This window comes from Theropithecus gelada, chromosome 4 (genome assembly GCF_003255815.1).
Source record: "Theropithecus gelada isolate Dixy chromosome 4, Tgel_1.0, whole genome shotgun sequence".
Taxonomy (NCBI): domain Eukaryota; kingdom Metazoa; phylum Chordata; class Mammalia; order Primates; family Cercopithecidae; genus Theropithecus; species Theropithecus gelada.
Genome location: NC_037671.1, coordinates 58608214 through 58628508, shown reverse-complemented (window position 1 = coordinate 58628508; position 20295 = coordinate 58608214). Strand labels below are relative to the sequence as shown.

The 20295-nt window shown below is 36.5% G+C and overlaps 1 protein-coding gene across 4 annotated transcripts in view; it reads left to right on the top strand.

Moving 5' to 3' along the window:
• The window catches only part of LOC112623776 (dystonin), a 485036-nt gene extending 465887 nt beyond the window's left edge, over positions 1–19149 (top strand). For all 4 annotated transcript variants that reach the window (XM_025384438.1, XM_025384439.1, XM_025384440.1 and 1 more), the window contains 12 exons: positions 883–1071; positions 3156–3285; positions 4912–5075; positions 5867–6029; positions 6852–7006; positions 7177–7251; positions 8153–8170; positions 10937–11054; positions 13370–13569; positions 13977–14087; positions 16889–17012; positions 17878–19149. In XM_025384438.1, the coding sequence (XP_025240223.1) occupies positions 883–1071; positions 3156–3285; positions 4912–5075; positions 5867–6029; positions 6852–7006; positions 7177–7251; positions 8153–8170; positions 10937–11054; positions 13370–13569; positions 13977–14087; positions 16889–17012; positions 17878–18140 (1710 nt within the window). In that variant the 3' untranslated portion in view covers positions 18141–19149. The remainder of the gene's footprint in view (positions 1–882; positions 1072–3155; positions 3286–4911; positions 5076–5866; positions 6030–6851; positions 7007–7176; positions 7252–8152; positions 8171–10936; positions 11055–13369; positions 13570–13976; positions 14088–16888; positions 17013–17877) is intronic.
• Positions 19150–20295: the final 1146 nt, after the last annotated feature.

The following is a 20295-nucleotide window of genomic DNA, read 5'->3' as shown; positions in this document are numbered from 1 at the left end:
ATACGCTTCTTGTATGCATTACAATCTCTGAAATTAACTTTTCTTTAAAAGGTCAAAGAAATTTTGCAGCTATATCCCTGGAAAATTTGAAGGCAAATATTTAGTACACTATATAACATTTTGGCCTCCTTCCACATTGTTTCTGTTGAATAATCCAGCAGTTAGATGGTGTTTCGGAGCAGTATATACTGGTGGAGTGAATTGGTATACATAAAGTGAATTAATTCTGTATTTAATATTTTAGCCTTTTTTTTTTTTTTTTTTGGACAGAGTCTTGATTTATTGCCCAGGCTGGAGTGCAGTAGCGCGATATTGGCTCACTGCAACCTCCACCTCCCAGGTTCAAGCAATTCCTCTGCCTCAGCCTCCCGAGTAGCTGGGATTACAGACGCGCACCACCATGCCTGGCTAATTTTTTTGTACGTTTAGTAGAGACAGGGTTTCACCAGGTTGGTCAGACTGGTCTTGAACTCCTGACCTCGTGATCCGCCCGCCTCGGCCACCCAAAGTGCTGGGATTACAGGCGTCAGCCACCGCGCCCTACCAATATCTTAGCTTTTTACATTTCTACTCTGTGCCACATGGAGTAAGCTCACCTGATCCTTCAGAGAATGCATATTTGAACTCAAATTAGAAAGCAAAAGGAAGCCTGAGTGATTGACATGCATCTTTAAATTCTGAAGATAATGAACATCATCGTGGGCTCTCATATCCTCCTCGAGCCAGATCTTGATGCCACTAATGGAATCTAAAAAGACCAGAAGCATTATGGGTCTAGCCCAGGATGATCCTAATTGTCATTTAAAATTTATTTATTTTATATCACTGCAATTATTTTACTAAGTTGGAGGAAATTCTGAGAAATTTCTGTTTCTCTGACAGGTGCTGGCCTGGGCAAAGCAACATCAGCAGAGATTAGCAAGTGCTCTGGCTGGGCTTATTGCCAAACAGGAATTGTTGGAAGCTTTGCTGGCTTGGTTGCAATGGGCTGAAACTACACTTACTGATAAGGATAAAGAAGTCATCCCCCAGGAGATCGAAGAGGTGAAAGCACTCATTGCAGAACACCAGGTAAAATAAATATAATCCTAACTCCTGTTAACCATTTTCTCAGATATTTTCTTTCTTTCACTGCTGTACTTCTCAAAACACTGCTTTGTTATTATTTTCACTTCTTCAGACTCCTCAGTTCCTTACAATTGTATTTCCAGTTCTGCAGCTGCCCTAAAACCTCTTTTTACAGGAACCCTCTGTGACCTTTGCAAAACTTTCCTTCTTTGTCCTCTGTGGGGTTATACTCGTGGTATTGTCTCACGCTCACTCCTGCTCTCCCTTTTGCCTTCTTAACGTCAGCTCTCCTTACTCCTTATGTGTTATCCTCAGCTCTCTACTTCCCTCACTCTGTTCCCTCTTTTGGTGATCTCACCCACCTCCACCTCCCTGGCTTCAGTGGGTACCTTGTTTGATTGCTCTGTTTGCATTTTTATGTCTTCGAAGATGACTGTCACCACTTGAAATACATCATGTGAAAAAGGGAACATGTTGTCTTTCTTAGAAAAAACACTTTTCCTATATATATCCTACTTGTTTTAAACTCAAATGATGGGTATCACACTCACTTTGATTTACTTGATTGCTCACAATGTGTTCAATATGCATTTACAAAGAGAAATATTAAGTGTCAGCTCAGTTGGTTAAGCAATTAATGTTGCCATTATTGTGTGTATATGTGTGTGTGTTTTAAAAGTCTAAGACATCAATGTCTATAATGGCCCTAAGTGTACCAGGTCATGTTCCCTGTGATCAGAGGTATTAGAGTTCTTCAGTGTGACAAATATTCCAGAAAGGTGTTACTTCACTTTTCCCTTTTGTCTGGGTCTCCTTTTTCCCATCATTTTTCACAGTCTCTGCCTTTCCTCAGCCTTTGCTGCATATTCCAAATATAGGGATACCTAGTAAATAATAATAATAAGCCCAAGGAGATGAAATAAGCAGTGGCAAGGTAGTTAAACCTTTTAAATACAATGGTAGTATACTTTAAACCAAATAGCTTTTACCATCCTTGGAATAGCCTATTTATGAATATTTTGATATGTCCACATTAAATGTGGATGCAGTATGTCATAATATATCAAAGAGCCATCTTTTTTTTGAGGGGCAGGGTCTCACTCTGTTGCCCAGGCTGGAATGCAATGGCACAGTCATGGCTCACTGCAGCCTCAACCTCCTGGGCTCAAGTGATCCTCCCACCTCAGCCTCCTGTGTAGCTGGGACTATAAGGCACATGCCACCTGGCCTAATGTTTTCATTTTTTGTAGAGACAGGGTTTCACTGTGTTGCCTAATCAAAGCCATCTTAAATATTTCAAATATGTAGGTGAAATGTGCCACAGAAAAGTTCTTGGAAACATCCTAGCTAACTAGTTTCTCTGTAGACAGATGCTCACTAAAGATTCTTCTGAGGAGCTTGGAAGCCTGAGTTTGGTTGGTGCACAGACAGGTTATTTTATTCACATGACTTCTCCCATGTGTCTGTGTACGTTATTCAACTAAAACAAATTATTTTTATTTTCAGTGTACTCTCTTTACATTTTTTTTAATATATATATGTATGTGTGTGTGTGTGTGTGTATATATATATATATATATTTTTTTTTTTTTTTTTTTTTTTTGAGACAGAGTCTCACTCTGTTGCCCAGGCCAGAGTGCAGTGGCACAATCTCGGCTCACTGCAACCTCTGCCTCCTAGGTTCAAGCGATTCTGCTGCCTCAGCCTCCCCAGTAGCTGGAACTACAGGCACGTACTACCATGCCTGGTTAATTTTTGTAATTTTAGTAGAGATGAGGTTTCATCATATTGATCAGGCTGGTCTCAAACTCCTGACCTCTGGTGATCCACCTGCCTTGGCCTCCCAAAGTGCTGGGATTACAGGTGTGAGCCCACTGCACCCAGCCACATTTTATATTCTTTAAAAGTTAGTAAATGCTGCATTATGATGGTTTAGATTTTTTTTTACCCTGAAGATAAAGCATGATGATTTATTCTTCTTCAGAAATAATAACATGGTTCTTTCATCCTTCTGTTTTTAGTTCATTTCTGAAGATGGTTTTCTCTAGTATACTCTTATTTGATTGACATAATTTCTTTCATTTCAGACCTTCATGGAGGAAATGACCAGAAAACAGCCTGATGTTGATAAAGTAACGAAGACCTACAAGAGGAGAGCTGCTGATCCTTCCTCATTACAATCCCATATTCCAGTCTTGGATAAGGGACGAGCAGGAAGTAAGCAGTGATCAATTTCTTTAAAATGTCAATAAACAAGGGAGCTAATTTTATTTTGAGTTATTTGAAATTTGGGGGCAGTTGGTGATTTTACATGAGCACTGGATATCATGAAATGCTTTCTTGAAAGAATATATGTGCTCAAGTATTGTAGAAACTTACTTAAAAATACAGAAAAAATATACCCAGGTTTCTATATGTAACTTTATTGTCTTAAAGTGTATCTTTCATATTAGCTAGAAGAAAACTGAAAAAATTTACAATAAGAACAGAAATCATCACCCCCGTTGCATTGTCTCATTTTTCTTCTGTTATATATATAACTTTAAAGCTGAGCATAATAAAAATGACTATGACCTGGATAACGTTCATGACTTAGTTGTTCATTGGTGGCCAGCAGTCTGATAGCTTTTGCACATGTTCGTGTGACTTCAGGCTCTGTTTACTTCTAGAGCTGCTTTAACAACATGACATGACATTAAAAACAATCATAGTTAGCTTGGAGAAAATTTAAAAGAAACACAATTTGTGTTACTGAATGAAAATGCATTTTGTGTATTACTTAATTTTTTAATTAAAAAGAAATGATGTCAGAGCTGTTGTGATTACTTATTACACAAGGAGACAAGGTAAACTATTAAGAGCCCTATAGCCAGACTCCTTGGCTGTCTCCAACACTTACCAAACTGAGAAACATAACCCTGGACACATTACTTAAACTCATTCTGAACCTCAGTTTCCTCATCTGTAAAAGGGGATAATTATAACCTCATTGGACTGCAGTGAGAATTAAATGAGCTAGTACATATAAAATGCTTAACATACTTCCAGGCATATAGTTAAATGCTCAAGTATTTCTTGTACTGTAAATCTCAGCTGGGACACTTAACATTCTATATGACCCTAGGCCAGTAATTTTTCTAGGTCATATTTAGCCATTTAGTAAGATGAGAAAAATTTGTTAAGGTCATTGTTTTGTGAAGTTGTTGAGACTTGTGGAAAACAGCCAGAAAGCAGGAGGAAACTTCAGTAAGGCAGTAAACTTGGGTTTGAGACTATGCATAGGAAACATGCAATCTCAGTGGAAAATGGATGTGGGCAAAGGCTGGGGTCCCATACACATACTGCCATATTTTATTGGCATTTGTGAAGTGTCTTGCTTTGACTCCTGTGACTGCCCAGTGTCTGCTGCCCTCATCTGCTCTCCCTTTCTGCCTTCTCTAGGAAGGACAGCTAGGTTTGATGTAACTCATTGTAAGATAGTCTCACTGGCCTGTGAGATTTCCTTTAACAAACAGGAGGATCACAGCATGCTTCATTGTCATTGAAATGGCATGAATTTTAAGCTGGAAGATGTTTTAAGCGTAAATTTATTGAGAGAGGTTTCCAGTATTTAAATGCCCTTGTCAAGAGATATTTCTTCAACTTGCATGAACAGTGTGTGATCCTTAATAAGGAAAACAGATTTGGACCTTGACATTTTACATCATCTAAATCAGGATACTTTTACTTGTACAAACCCACAATTAAGTTGATGCAGTCTTAGCTAGGAGCAAAAAAGGTCAAGCCTTAACACATTTCAGAACCCTGGAAACTGCCATCCTAACTAAGGTTATATCTTCACAGGAAAACGCTTTCCAGCATCAAGCTTGTATCCCTCTGGGTCACAGACACAAATTGAAACCAAAAATCCTAGGGTTAACTTACTGGTGAGCAAATGGCAGCAAGTCTGGCTCCTGGCGTTGGAAAGAAGGAGGAAACTCAATGATGCCTTGGACAGGCTGGAGGAGGTTTGGAAATTCATACCCTCATCACCTTATTGTCATTTGCCCTCATTTCTCGTAACACATTGCCATCACCAAAATCTTGGTATTTTTTAACTTTTCTGATAATAAGCAAACTCTTGCTATTCGAGTACATTTTTAAATTCCAAAATAAATACCACAAGTATGTGTGATTTTGTGAAACATTGATATATGGGATTTGGATTTAGGAAATCAATAAAGTAAAAAAAAATGATTATATTTTAACAATCAGAAGCTGATTCCTTAAGAATAAAATCTAACTTGACATAATGTCATAATGTTTGCTGGCCATTCTGCCTGGCAAATATAATCATTGATATTTCAGATCTTTTGATTGTGTGTATTTGATTACCTAAGATTTCAAGTTTTGGATTCTGCAATTGGGAAATTTTTAGAAGCCCTGGGGAGAGTGGCTGATAGTGCAGAGGGAGAGAGAGCAAAGGGTTAGATAAGTGCTGTTGAGCTGGACCTGCTATCCCAGTGAGCATGACTAGTGGTGGTACTTAGAGCCAGACCACCTTTATGACTTTGGCATTAATCAGAAATTTACAGCGTAAGTTTTTAGGAATTTTATTTGTAAAGATAAATCAGTGACAGAAATGAAATACATTTTAAAGCCAAAATGTTTCTAAGTCCCCTTGGCAAGATAATACCTCTTTTTGAAATGGAAAGGATATGTGTACTACCTAGAGAATCATTTAAAAAGTTATTCATATGTATAATCTACAATTTTAGTACAACATTAACTCAACCAAAATACCTTTTGTCCTTTTTAGCTGAGGGAATTTGCTAACTTTGATTTTGATATTTGGCGCAAAAAATACATGCGATGGATGAATCACAAGAAATCTCGAGTGATGGACTTCTTCAGGAGAATTGATAAAGACCAGGATGGGAAAATAACACGGCAGGAATTTATTGATGGAATTCTTTCCTCAAGTAAGTTCCAAGACAGGTGACTGTAACTAATACAATTTTTAAAGGAAAGAAGCACATTTTAAAATTGTGGGTCCAGTGAACTCGTGTTACTAATAAGGCATTGCCTTATAAGTTGCCTAGGAAGTCACTACCCTTAAAAAAGTGTGTTTTGGTAAAATCTGTGGCTCTGGATTCAGGAACACTCACTACCTGTGTGATCACAGATACGTTGTTCCCTCACTCCACTGAGGCTGAGAACTTGTTAGAATAATAAAGTCAATAATATATGATTCTTAAGGTGTTTTCTGTGTGTGTGTGTGTGTGTGTGTGTGTGTGTGTGTTGCCTGGCATCTATGTAATAGGAAGTCAATAAATTCAAGTCCCTTTCTTTTTCATTCTAATTTACATTCTGATCTAACTTTGTCATTAGTAGGAAATTAGAACTCTGTAAAACTTCTTAAGATACTTATCACCTTCTTGTTTGATGGCCCAATCATTTGTATGTGATTTCCCTGACAGATGTTACTAGATGTCATTCTTAAGGTAAATTTCATAAATTATTCTTTGACTAGTAATTGAACCATATAAAATTGCCAATGTTAAACATTTTCAACCTAAAAAAAACAGCATTTTACATGATTCACCTAAGTAGTAATTAAAGATAAGTTAAGAGTATATATAGCTCTTCATTTGCTATGATGTAAATCAGTTTTTTAAAAAAGGATTTTAACATGTTTGATCACTGATGATTTAACCAGCCACATTGAGATTAAAATGTGCAATTGAGAATACCTTGAGAAAGAACTAACAAGTCACTACTTATCATTGTTTTCAAAATTTTAGAGTTTCCAACCAGTCGCTTGGAGATGAGCGCAGTTGCAGACATCTTTGACAGAGATGGTGATGGATATATTGACTACTATGAATTTGTAGCAGCCCTTCACCCAAATAAAGATGCATATAAACCTATCACAGATGCTGACAAAATCGAAGATGAGGTACTCATTATCTTTCCATTGCGTATAACACTGATAGTGTGTTCTGCCAGGATATCATGCACACTTCGTACAATCATTTTATTTTCACTTTAATTGTAGTGTCAAAGTTTTAAGGATTCTACTATGTAATATTAACATTAAAGTAAATATTTCATCATTGTTTTTGGCAGGTGACAAGGCAGGTAGCTAAGTGTAAATGTGCAAAGCGATTTCAAGTTGAACAGATTGGTGATAATAAATACAGGGTAAGTTTTCAAAATAATGTTGTAGTTCCTTTAAAGGACATAAATTGAAATCTGTATATAATTTGATCTCCATTGTTTTCCAGGAATCTTACTTACTTATGTTTTACCTCATGTCAAAATTTAATGGTATATGAAACTCTTATGTTTAACATTTTAATTTGTATAATGGTAGCCTGCATTTTGCATATTAGGAAATATCTTTGACATCTACATCATGCACATTGCCTTTAAAGAAAAGTTATTCACAAGAAAATACTCAAATCTCATATATTTAGGTTGCTTCATATTATTTTATATTTTATTATGATTAGAAGTAAGTTTTCAGATTTCAAACAAGAAAGCTGCTCTAATCCAGAACCACAAAGTTAAAAATATGGACTCACTTTAATAAATAGGAAAAAAGAGGATAATGTCTTCTCCACTTGTGCAGTAATTTTTGCTTTTATTAAAAATCTCAATTAACTTGGTTCACTCTCTTCAAAACAGAAGAACAGTGTGACTTCATTACTCTTTCTCTTTTTTTTTTTTTTTTGAACATCTCTTATATGTAGTAGCTTATATGTAGATAGGAAATGTGCTGAGTTTCCCCAATATAGTGTGTTACTTATAAATGAAACATTATTTTTATTTTTATACTTCCATATTAAAAAATAGTCATCAATGTATTCAAAACTTTAACTTAAATTTGAAATCCTAAGATTTTCAAAAATACATGTACAGAAAATAGTCTGATTATTTGGTTTGAAATTGGGACAGATTTCAAACTGGGTGCCTGCACATCTCTAAACTAGATACTACATCCAGAAGCACAGAGTGTGAGTATGTGTGTATGTTCTAGAGTCATACAGAAAGTTTCCTGTTGAACTAATTGTGTCTTTCTTCCATTTTTCATTTTTATCAGTTCTTCCTGGGAAATCAGGTATAAACCAGTGGAATGTATTCTCAAGTTCCTGATGATTTTTTTTTTTAACTTTAATTCATAGTCATTAAAGCTTGCCATGGCCAATCTTTCCCATGCTGTCTCCCTAGCTACTACATTGTTGGTTGGCGTGGTGTTTCTGTAAGCGCTATAAGGGTCCTTGATCCAGGATTCCTTTTTGCCTTGTGTCTTAAATGAGGAGATTACTTTTAAGCAAACCAGATAATGAATTGTAGCTTGGCTTGCTACAATGTTACAAATGCAATTTTTAATTCCCATTTTTGATAATATGAGCATATATTTTATGCTAATACTCATTGGAACACAAATTTGATTCTCCACACATCTCTGTGTTAGGCTCATTGATGTTTAACTATTTAGGACATACGGTCTACAGTAGCCCAGGAGGATCAGCCTCAGGCAGTGACACGGGAAGACAGAGAACCAAGAGGTCTCCTTGGCACTCAGCCGCAAGTAACAAGTTCTCTCCAAAGAAGCTATTTGCCGTTTGTTCAAAATCACTGATTTTCGGGGATTGGCATCCTCTGAGTAGAAATGTTAACTCCGTAGGCTTTAAGTAATATCATTCCTTTTGAGGAAAGTTATTGCTGTAACATATGCAGAATGTTAAAGTCATGTTTTATGCCATCTTGTTCAAATGTTTATATTGGTACTGAAGTCAATATAAAATGTTTACGTTGACATTTAAGTCAGTATGAACTGTCTAGTGGCACTACATCATGATCAGAATTTTGAAACTAAAGACAAGAGATACTCTGTTTTGATTTAAACATATTCATGAGCTTTTTTTTTTTTTAACTTTATACTTTGGAAACAACCATGCTATCTATAGTACCTGACCATATTACATTAGATATGACTCTGCCACTCCGTTTTAAAGCCATATTACATCTCAAGCTTCAAGTTATCTATTACCTTCATTTATTGCAAGCAAATAATTTATTTTTAAAACTTCCATTAGTTATAATATAAAACATAAAATGTTACTTTTCCGTCCTTGCAATTTTTGGAGTCAGCAAATGAGAGAGCATCTTTTATTTGCAGAGAGGATGAGAGAAATACTTACCTCAAAAGGTTTTACTCACTGAAAGCACAGTCAGCAACATTAGTCTGTTTTCTCTTGTCTTGTGATTTGGTTATTGGGAAAATTTAGAGAAATTCTGAAGACAGTGTTAGTTGTCTGGAGAATACCTTATTAAAATAGAAAATTATTTGTATTTATTACACTTGAAATATCATCTCTATAAGGAACTTTTAGTTATTTCCTTATAACTTTTGTTTTGAGTATAATCTTGAACCAAAATCATCTAGTCCCATTATCTGGTTCCTTAAGGGTAATTTTCTTTGAATCCCCTCCTTTCCCTTTGCTTATTAGCAGCACCCAATTTTTTCTAACAAAATAAATTGACACTTTTATTTTTAAATTTTAATTAACATTTCAGGAACAATGATAGGAAAGTTTAAGTCTCAATGTTTAAGAAAAAAAGATTTAGAAATAGTGGTTTTTAAAAGTTTGATGGAAAAACACATGAGTTCCTGCTGGTGCATTTTACATGTTTTCTAGGTCCTTCTGAGTTTTAGGATCCCGAGGGGTTTGGTTGGTATTGTTTTTGGGTTTTCTTCTTGAAACTCAATATTAAAACACTAAAAAGTAGCAGATTTTTTTCTACTTAGAGTTTTCTGCTTATCCATAATGAGCCCAAATAAAGTCACAATTGTATGTTACCTGCTTTACAAAGAAGCCATTTATGTTTAATTGACTGTTCATTTTGCTTTCTTGTCTGCTGGGATAACAACCGTGAAATTCAGTCTGGTAGTTTTTATGAGTTGAACATGCACCTATTAGAAATGATTTAAAGTATAAAATCATTTCTCACAGGCTTTCAAAACATAAACCTATGATCAGAAACCTGGAATCTAGATATTTATTCAGGACTTGCAGAATTTGTAGCATATCTACATTGTTGGAGATCTATTGAAAGGGCAAGAAAAAGATGATTGCCTCTTAGTATCAACAATTATGGTACAGACAACTGTGAGAGAAACCTTTTAGATTTGGCAGCCATATCATTAATAATGTGTCATTGGCTATTCTAATATTACAGTAATCTAAAGTGGCATATTAACCCAGCCTTTAACAAATTGGTTTACCAGATCATTAGGGATGCAGAAATTTTAGTTGACTGTGAAATTTGTATGAGTCATACTCATTTACTTTATTCTTAAGTCAAAACTGCTCTTAGAGAAAACAAAATGAGTTTATAAAGATTTCTCACAGATTTCAGTGGAAAGCAGTTTTACTGTAAGAGATAGTTTTAATGAAGAAGAATCAAAGCCTATTAAATTTTTCTTAGAATCATCTTATTTTAGATAAGCCCTGGGCAAGTGGGCCAATGCTTACTTTCATGGCTATGTTTAATTCCTAGAAACATTTTAAAATTACTGCCTTACTAATATTGTTTCTGTCATAAGAAAGAAAAATACTTTTTGGACCAAAGCTTTGATAGTATACTTGATAACCTTTGTAATCTTTTTTTTTTTTTCCAAACTGTTTCCTTTGGGCTAAATCAGCATGCAGCTGTCTAACGCAAATCATTACAAACCCCCTTTTCTGAGATTTTACTAATCGCTACGAACTAAGCAAGAAATTAAAGTCGGTTGCTTTAGCTACTGCAAATTGCGCATCATCCTGCAGTTTAGAATTATTATTGACAACTAGAGGTTCTTTCTTTCTTCACTGAACAGTTTGGAGACTCCCAGCAACTGCGACTGGTCCGGATCCTGCGGAGTACTGTGATGGTTCGTGTTGGAGGTGGATGGATGGCACTTGATGAGTTCTTAGTGAAAAATGATCCTTGCAGGGGTAAGGAGATGCTTATCATGATAACATCATGAAAGTATTTCAATTTTATATTTTTTTCCAGCACCAAAACATACTGGGCATAATTTTGGTCATTTATTCCAATAGTGAATGTTTCACATCGGTCTGTCAGCCTAAAGTTCCCAAAGAACCTGTGGCAGTCATGTAAACCATGTTCTTCTCATTTTTTTCTTTTTTTTACTTCTTCTGGATAAATATGGTGGGCAGGAAATACTAGAATCCATTTTCTTTAGGAGACTTTTATATCTCTGATTTTCCAAACAATTATACCAACCAAGGAAAGGATTTTGTCTATTATTACATAGCAAAGTAAGAGAAAAGAAAATTGAGGCAATGAAGACTGAAAATACTGGATAATAAAAGTTTAAAGGTCAAAGTTTTTATGAAATGAAGGGCAGGTGAGGAAAGCCGTAATTAAAAAATGTTTAAATAATAATCCAATGCTAACTTGACTCTTTGAAGTTGCAGATTAGAACATTAAAAATATAAACATATTAATACTATAGCTCTCTACATATCTTCCAGCCCAAGTCCTAAGTTAGCTTTTAGTTTTTCTGTTTTCAGATCCTTCTGTCAATGTTTAAGTTCTTAACCAATTTATGTTACACGTGGTCATTTGATTGCAATTTCTAATTAGGTACCATTTACTCAGTAGGCCCATTTTTCTTCCCCTCCCACCCCCCCCAAAAAAACCAATAAAATTGTTTTAATTTTCTTTAACCTATGAGCTCACTGTAATCCTCTTTAGCAAACAGCAAATGTTCATGTCAGTGCTGCCTCCTTCGGCTACCCAAGCGGGAGCCCAGGTTTCCTCCTGCAGGTCCTCTTGATTTTGGTGATGGTGTCACCATCTGGTACGCATAGACATATCAGAGTCATCAGGCTTCTCTGCCAAGGCCACCATGGATTGTTATACAATCATATGCAGTAACCCTGCTCTCTCCTGGCCAAAGACACACCTGTGAGAGAAGTAAAACAAGAACAAAAGCTCCTGTTTGTTGTATATTTTGAAAATAATGTAGCCTAAGGTGAAATGCATCTCCATTTATGAAGAAATCAGAACACATTGTGTTCTGTTGGGTTGCTTACGAAGGTTAGCATGGCTGTGGCACAGTCTTCCAAATACATTTTTCTTATTGAGCCAATCCTTTGAGTGCTTCTTTTCCTGATGCAACTTTTCTTCTAAAATGTGTGCTAAAGGCTGGATCTGAGCACCCTTTGCATATTCAACTACTGTACTTTGTTTTCTTCTTCTGCTAACAGTATTTTTTAATGTGATTGGTATCCTGTGTCATTTTTTCTAGTTCATCATCATGGGAGTAAAATGTTACGTTCGGAATCAAACTCTTCAATTACTACTACTCAGCCTACTATAGGTTGGCAACCTCTCTCTTTGCCTCTCCCCTCTTTCCTTTTCTCTTTCCTACTTTTCCATTCTTGCTTCAGTCATTTATTTTAAAATAACATGCTTTATCCATCGCGTATGGCTTAACTCATACCCAACTGAGCTGGTGCTTCCAAATTTAAAGTCTGAAAATTTGACGCACTTTGGTTGTGTTACAAATGCAGGTGTTATAAGTGATCAAACACATGCTAACACGTTGCTCATCGGGTTCTTGTGGAGTGTTCTCCGTGTGCATATGTGTTTGTATGAGTGCTGCATCACTGATTACCTCACAGATCCTTGGGTCTGGTGTTTGTTATTGCATGTTGGTAAAACAGTTTTTCAAGGCATAAAATAAAAATACTAGCTGCCTCATTTAAGTGAAAAACCCAGAAGTTTATATGTTGTCATCATGACTAACAAGCCATCATTCATTCTGTGTAATTATATTGTTTAATTAATCCCAATGTTGAAATACTGGCATTCTCTTTGCGTCAATAGTACATGCAAAAGACACAGTCCCTGCCTTACTGGTCTGTCTTCTCAGTGTGGTGAGAGGGTAATGAAACCATGTGGGCATCAGTAGCTGGTGGATTAATGATATTTTAGCATGAGCTTTCCATTTTCATGCTGACACTTTCTTTAATAGTGGTTATTCTTGCTGGTGTCTAGTATTAGAATAAGCACACTTTATTTTTTCCTCCCCAAACTCACCTGTATCCAAAAGGAATGCATTGTAAAGGAATGCATTTAACTTTTTGTTATGCTGAGTTGGAGTTGGCATGGCAAAAAGATGTTCTTGAAATTCTCAATGTGATCTCTGGTGCCAGGTGGTTGTTCTTCCCATAAACGATTGAACGCCTCTTCTTTTCCTTCTTTTCTTTGTGTGCATTGTTGTGTGTGTGTAAACCAGCCAAAGGAAGGACAAACATGGAACTGCGTGAGAAGTTCATTTTAGCAGATGGTGCCAGCCAGGGTATGGCTGCTTTCCGACCCCGAGGCCGAAGATCCCGGCCATCATCACGAGGCGCTTCACCCAACAGATCCACTTCTGTGTCCAGTCAGGCTGCACAGGCGGCCACCCCACAGGTCCCTGCCACCACCACACCCAAGGTAAGACTCAGGGATGAAGACTTTTCCTCCCCCTTTGCAATCAGTTTCCCAAGTAGACTTTTGAATGTTCTATTTAGGGCCCTAGAATTTGTAGGACCAGCTATCTCCATTTGTGCACCTTCTCACAATATAGAAAATACAGGATTTTTTAAAATATGCTTTTGCCTAGTGCCTCACATAGAGATGATCTATTTAGGGAGCCTTTGTGATCTTCCAGACTGATTTTTCTTTTTAAAGCTTCATTCATTTTTTTGGTGTGTATGATTTGCCATTGGATCTTTCCACTTATTTAAAATTGTTATTATTCTTACTGTGAGATGTGACTCTTTGCTATGAGTATCTCTTTCTGTGGCTTTGGTTTTTTTATCTGCTATCCTTTTCATTTGATTTGCCATTGTTCCATACAGATTCTCCATCCTTTAACACGCAATTATGGTAAACCATGGTTGACAAACAGCAAAATGTCAACTCCTTGTAAAGCAGCAGAGTGCTCAGACTTTCCCGTGCCATCTGCAGAGGTATTGTAAGGCCCCAGAGTCCAGTCTTAACAGTCTCCTTTAACTGAAACTATCACCCACTAACATTGCTTCACCACTCCCTTAATATATGTACTTTGACAATCCTATGTCTTTTTATACACTTCTATAAAATAAGTATCAACCCAGCAGTTCTTGGAAGATGTGAGAGTAAGAGGTTAACAGAAGAGATCGTCTGCAGCAATTTAAACAGTGTCAGTTTGAGCCAGTCACTCCTGCAGACTACCTCCTTTTTGTTCTCATTCATACTTAGTTCCACTTTTATCTCTTGGGAGAGTAAAATATAGTAGATTATATCCAGACTTAAGTAAAATTTCTTTTAAAGCTACTAAATGTACTAGATATAATGTGGTCAAGAAGTGCAACACATTCCCTTCAGATGGGAGTAAAAGGCAGTATCATTTGCAAGAGAATCACTGAAAAGAATGTTTACTGAATGTTCACTGTGGGCATGGTCTTTCTGAATGTCTGTTACATTTATACCTGCCCCATAACTTTGGGCGGGTGTGTCATAAGCTCTCAGTATCAGTGCAGGGGGTCAGAGGGAGGCTTAGGTATGCAGAAAGTTATCTGTCATTTTCAACAGGTAATAAATGTATGGGTTTTTTTTTAAGATTTTAATTACTAAGCATGCTCTAACTTTTTAATACGGCATGATTTATGGGGAGAAGATATGTAGGTGATATAAAATTTGCCAAGATAACTCATGTATCAGGTCATTTACATTCAACTGAAAATCAACCATATATCTTTTTAAGAAACTTCACTGTAAAACAACAGACATAGGCACAAAATAATCAGATATTTTATTAGAATCCCAATAATTAATGGGGAAAAATCCCTAAATACCTTTTCTTGAAATTGAAGAAGGTATTTCACCTTAATTATAAAGGACGTAACTTAAAGGCCAGGATCCTCAAATAAAAGTAATATAATAACTTTTAAAAGCCCCCTTATGCTTTTCAAAACACTTTCTTCTCTCTTCCTTAATCCTCACGTTAATAATAAGTGGCAGGCAGAGAAAAAAGTGTGTTACCTTCATGACTCCATGGAAATCTCGTTGCTGATAAGTGGGAGAATTGGAACAAAAACAACCCATTCTTTAGTGTTTCCTCATTTCTTCCTCTTCATTTCCCCAAGCCCCAGATTTCCACCCCTTCCCACCAAGTGGGCGATGTTAGTATTATATATTACTTCTAGAGATGTCTGTCAATTATTATGGATCTATTGTAGAAAAAAACTGAGAAAGGTTCAAACAACCTTAAGGGACATACTAACATTTACTTGAAATATTGAAGGCTATGATGCTGTGTTCAAAATTTTTTTAAGTGGATACTCTCTCAAATTAAAGTCTGAGTAGTTATTTTGACTAGTGAAAAACTGTGTTTCATTTCAAATAACCTGATGAAACAAAAAACACCCAAAAAACAACATGTTTCTATGGGAGGGACTGTGAAATAAAATCGAAACAATCACGAAGGCATTCTGAGAAGAATGACTGTGGTCTTTCACGGTTATGAATTCTGACACCTTGAGGGATATGTTTCATAATTTGTGGATTCTCACTCCCTCGTGTTGTTGAGATTCTGTTTAAGTCAGGAATTTAGCTAGATCAGCATTGTCAGATCTTGGGCAAATCATGTCCCTCCTCAGGCTCTAATCTTTCACATTTTCAAGGTTATGATTAGGTAAGCGTGAGGATTAATTGTGGTTATGTGTGTAAAAGTATTTTGAAAACTTGAGCATTCTGTGTATACAAATCACATATAAATACTACACTTAAGTATATGAGTAGTATACACATATGTAGATAAATGACTTAATAAAAGTAGCTCATGTATCAGATGGTTATAACATTTTAAGTTAATAAAGGGAAAATCAGTTGTTTAAAAATATACATGTAATTTGTTTCGATGCATTTCCTCCAAATAGTTCTCTGGCTGTGCGTTCATTGAGGAATATTATATTACATTTCTTGTATTCCTCAAGATACCTGGGTTTTTTTTTTTTTTTAACTTTGGGAGAATTTTTTAAATGTTGTAGTGATCTGGAAAAAGTGCAATGATTGTATAATAAAATCTCGTAGTTATGATTGTTTTAGACATTCTCTACAAACTCATATAAAGATTGTAAAAAAAAAAATTTCTCCAAATGTTGCCTAATATTTTGTCTGTAAAGACTGTAGAAGTGATAGAGCCAGGAAGTGAAGCAATATGATAGCAAGTTATTTAAAAATCACTTTTTTTCTTTTTGCAGTTGTTTATTTAAATGACGTCTGTATCCATTATTTATTTACTTATCATTCTGTCTCTATCTCTGCCTAGCTCCGTAAAAGCAATGGAGGCAGCAGAATATCCAGGCACAGCTTTTCTCTGCTCCATGCCCCCTCTATGCATGGAGTCACCATTTCTTTAGCAATACACCATTACCTCTGTAATATTCACTGGCAGTCTGAAAGATACTAACATACTCACCGTTTAATTTGTCTTTTTCTCCCTGCCATCACTTTTATGCTCAGTTGGGGGGGTCTCCATTTTGTTTTCTCTTCAATCATGAATTCATATTGTTTAGAAAGTTTCTTTTGAATTCTGAGAAAGAATAAGAAATTAGAAGAGAAAATTAAGTGAGAACCCCATGCCTTATTTAGTTGAAGAGTTTCTCCTGCTCCACCTCCTAAAGAGGAATAGTAGAGAGTTTCCAGCCATGTGTAAAGAAGTGGTGTCAGTGGAGTATCATGGTGCAGGAGCAGTATTTTGAAATGTCTTGTCGCTGGTTAAATACAGGGAACGCCAATACAAGGAAGCAAGCTTCGACTTCCAGGATATTTATCAGGGAAAGGCTTCCACTCTGGGGAGGACAGTGGCTTGATAACAACTGCAGCTGCCAGAGTCCGAACACAATTTGCTGGTGAGTGTGGTGCCCTTCTTTTTTTAATGGCTTTTGCAGCATGGTCATCTGAGGATTAAAGTCCCTTTTCCTCCTCATTGGGGAAGAAATTACAAATTGACCCTCAGGGGTCTTAAAATAATATGTAGCCCTGGTGCTCCAAAAGTCAGGGATAAAGTGAGTCATGGGCACAAGTATCTAAAAGTGTCCAAGAAAGATGAAAGAATTACCGTAGAACAGAAGAAAATATACAGTGGTATTCTACGCCTTCAAGCTGAAAGGTCTGGGCTCTTCTACCAGCTCAGAGATTGCAGAGGGCCCTGTTTTGGGGTGGTTGGAAAAACCCAGCCACACTGAGCCTCACGCCAGTATATCTCACATTGCTTCACAAAATAGCGAACCTACTAATCTCTGGGTTCTGAGCTCAGCAAGCAAGACGCCTCTTTAAAGTTTCCAATCTCCTCTGTTGAATTCCTGTATTCTTGGAGTTACCTATTCTCGGGCAAGACTTAAGCCTGTCTTGTTTGTTCTATGTTTGCATCACACACATCCCTGGATACCTAATTTAAACTTTAGAAAGCACAATCTTAAAGGATAGGCATATTCCTTATGTCTGTTTGCAATAAATGGAATCCTGTTTTACGTAGGGGAAGCTGAAACTTACCTTTTAGATAGAAATCTAGGCTTTTCTATATTATGTCTACTTAGAGTAAGCCTGCATCATACCCTTGTGTAATAGGGAAAGGCCGTGAATCCAAAAGTGTTTTCTGAGTGCCTACTACACACCAGGAAAAAAAGTTAAGATTTAAAGTGGCATCAGGTTTCAAAAATTGGTTGCAGATGGACCCAATAATAAGGGTGAGCTGTCTCTACCTTCTTTCCTCAGATTCCAAGAAGACTCCCAGCCGACCAGGAAGTCGAGCTGGAAGCAAAGCTGGCAGCAGGGCCAGCAGCCGCCGAGGCAGTGATGCATCAGACTTTGACATTTCAGAAATCCAGTCTGTGTGCTCAGATGTGGAAACTGTCCCCCAGACACACAGACCTACACCCCGAGCAGGTTCTCGGCCATCCACAGCCAAGCCTTCAAAAATCCCCACGCCCCAGAGGAAATCACCTGCCAGCAAATTGGACAAGTCCTCAAAGAGATAGTGCAATTGGTTCTACCAAGGCCCTTCCTTGAGCATTTATTATTTAAGTTTGAACAATGTAAAATATGGTGTAGAAATTCTTGTGAATTATTGCAAGAGGCGAGTTTAAAATTCTGCAGATGGCCTTATTTGTGTATTTGTCTTTTTATTTTATCTGTATAATGTTTTTGTCAGATATTCTGGGGTTAAAATCACATCATATGTGAGGAGGAAAAGTTTAACATGAACTAACATTTCTGCACTGTAATGTGCAGGGCACACACTAAACTCAGTTACTGTACCTACAGGTAAGTCTACATCCTCTCTGACAGCCACAGCACTATATCAATCCCTGACGTTAAGGATACCTCATGACATTTTCCTGTTTTTATGGAAACTCTGAGAAGCTGAATGATACATGCGGGGGATATTTTTTGAGATGATTTAAATGTAACCCAAAAGATGGAAGACAGAAAGATAAACGCACCCACACACAGTCTTTGCAGTATCTGACAGAGAACTCACAGGAAGTTACTTCAAGCACTTGCCAGTACTATGATATTCAAGTACCTTGCAGCATTTCTGTGCCATTGCTTTCAATGAGGCCAGAGGCATCCTGGATATTAGACCTATTATACTGTAAGAATATAAGTATAAAGTGCATTCATATACATGTGAGGTTTTCTTTTGCTTGAGTGGACAGTAGCACCTGTATCATTGAACTCATTTTGTATCAGAGCAATTTTGCTTGCAGAAAGCTATGAAATAAAACATGTCCCTTAACTGCGTTGCTATGGAATTAATTTTTTTTCCCCAGGGAAAATTAGTGTATTTTTTTATGAGCAATATCAAATTTGGAGTGACCAAAAGATACTTAAAAATGGGTTTATTTTGATTTCTCATCTGAAATAATCATGTTCTGGTATTATATCTATCTATATTTAATAAATATATACATTTTAATTTATTATGTATACTCACATACTATAGAAAGATATTAGTATGCATTTAATAAAACATATTCACTTGAATATACGGAATACCTGATTATTTAAAGTGAACTACTTCTATTATTTGTTTTAAATAAAGGTTATATGTATGATATATGTTTACTAAGAAACAAATAGGCTAAATTTGGGGGACATCAAAAACAGGGAGTTATAATAATGTTAACCACTCATTCAACAAATATTTCTGAGTATCAGCCATGTGCCAGCCATTGTAAGTGACATGAGACTATAAGATTCCTGCCCTCCCCTCTTCAAGAGGGAATCAGTTAATAAATCACTAAAAAGAAAGGGATGTGTGGCAGGATTACAGATTTAATTAAGGTAATATAGTAGTAGTATTCTGGCCTGTATACATTTAAAAGTGAAATTGTAAAATTTTCCTAAATATAAAAACAGTATCAGATATCCTCAGAAGGATGGCAGATTGTTATTTTAGGCATAAGGGTCCCAACATTCTGCATAACTTTGTGAATTTGCTTTAGCAAGTGTCAGTGACGGTGTTCAGATTCAAGGGAACAGTATTACATTTTTCCTTCTTGGCCTTTTTAATGGAGGCCAACACTGAAGAGCCTGGAGTTTCTACTGGCATAAATTAGATTTTTAAGCAATAGTAATCCCTTCTTTGTCCGGGCATCGGTCTCAGGTGGGAGCCCATGGTGGAAAGGGTAATTCTAACCTATGAGATCACATGCTGTATAGTTCCTGCATTTGATTATTAACATGTCATCTTAGAAGGCAATTGAAATTGTTTTTATTCCTTTAGTGCTTTGCATATGATCACATTTCCACTTCAAAGACAAATTTAAGGCAATGATTTTTATCTCAGTCTGTTTCAATGCTACCCCTCTGAAGGAGCTAGGGATTTTCCTTTTTAAGTAGTAAAACAAGCTTTTTGAAAAAGATAAGTGGTTTAAAATAGAGAAGTCTTAAGGAACTGCTCCCAGTTATCAGCATTGGCCCCAGGTGAGCTTTCCAAACTTTGACATGGTGCCTGCTCATTTCTTTCCTTTTGCGCTAATAGTCCCAGAGCCTCAGGCTGACATCTCCAGCGTCCTCCTGTAAGTTTCAGTTAATGTAACGGAAACCTCTTCCCCACCCTACACACATTCCTTCTCTTTTCTTTTTCTCTTTCTCTTTTTTCATTTTTTTTTCTTTAAAAAACAGAAG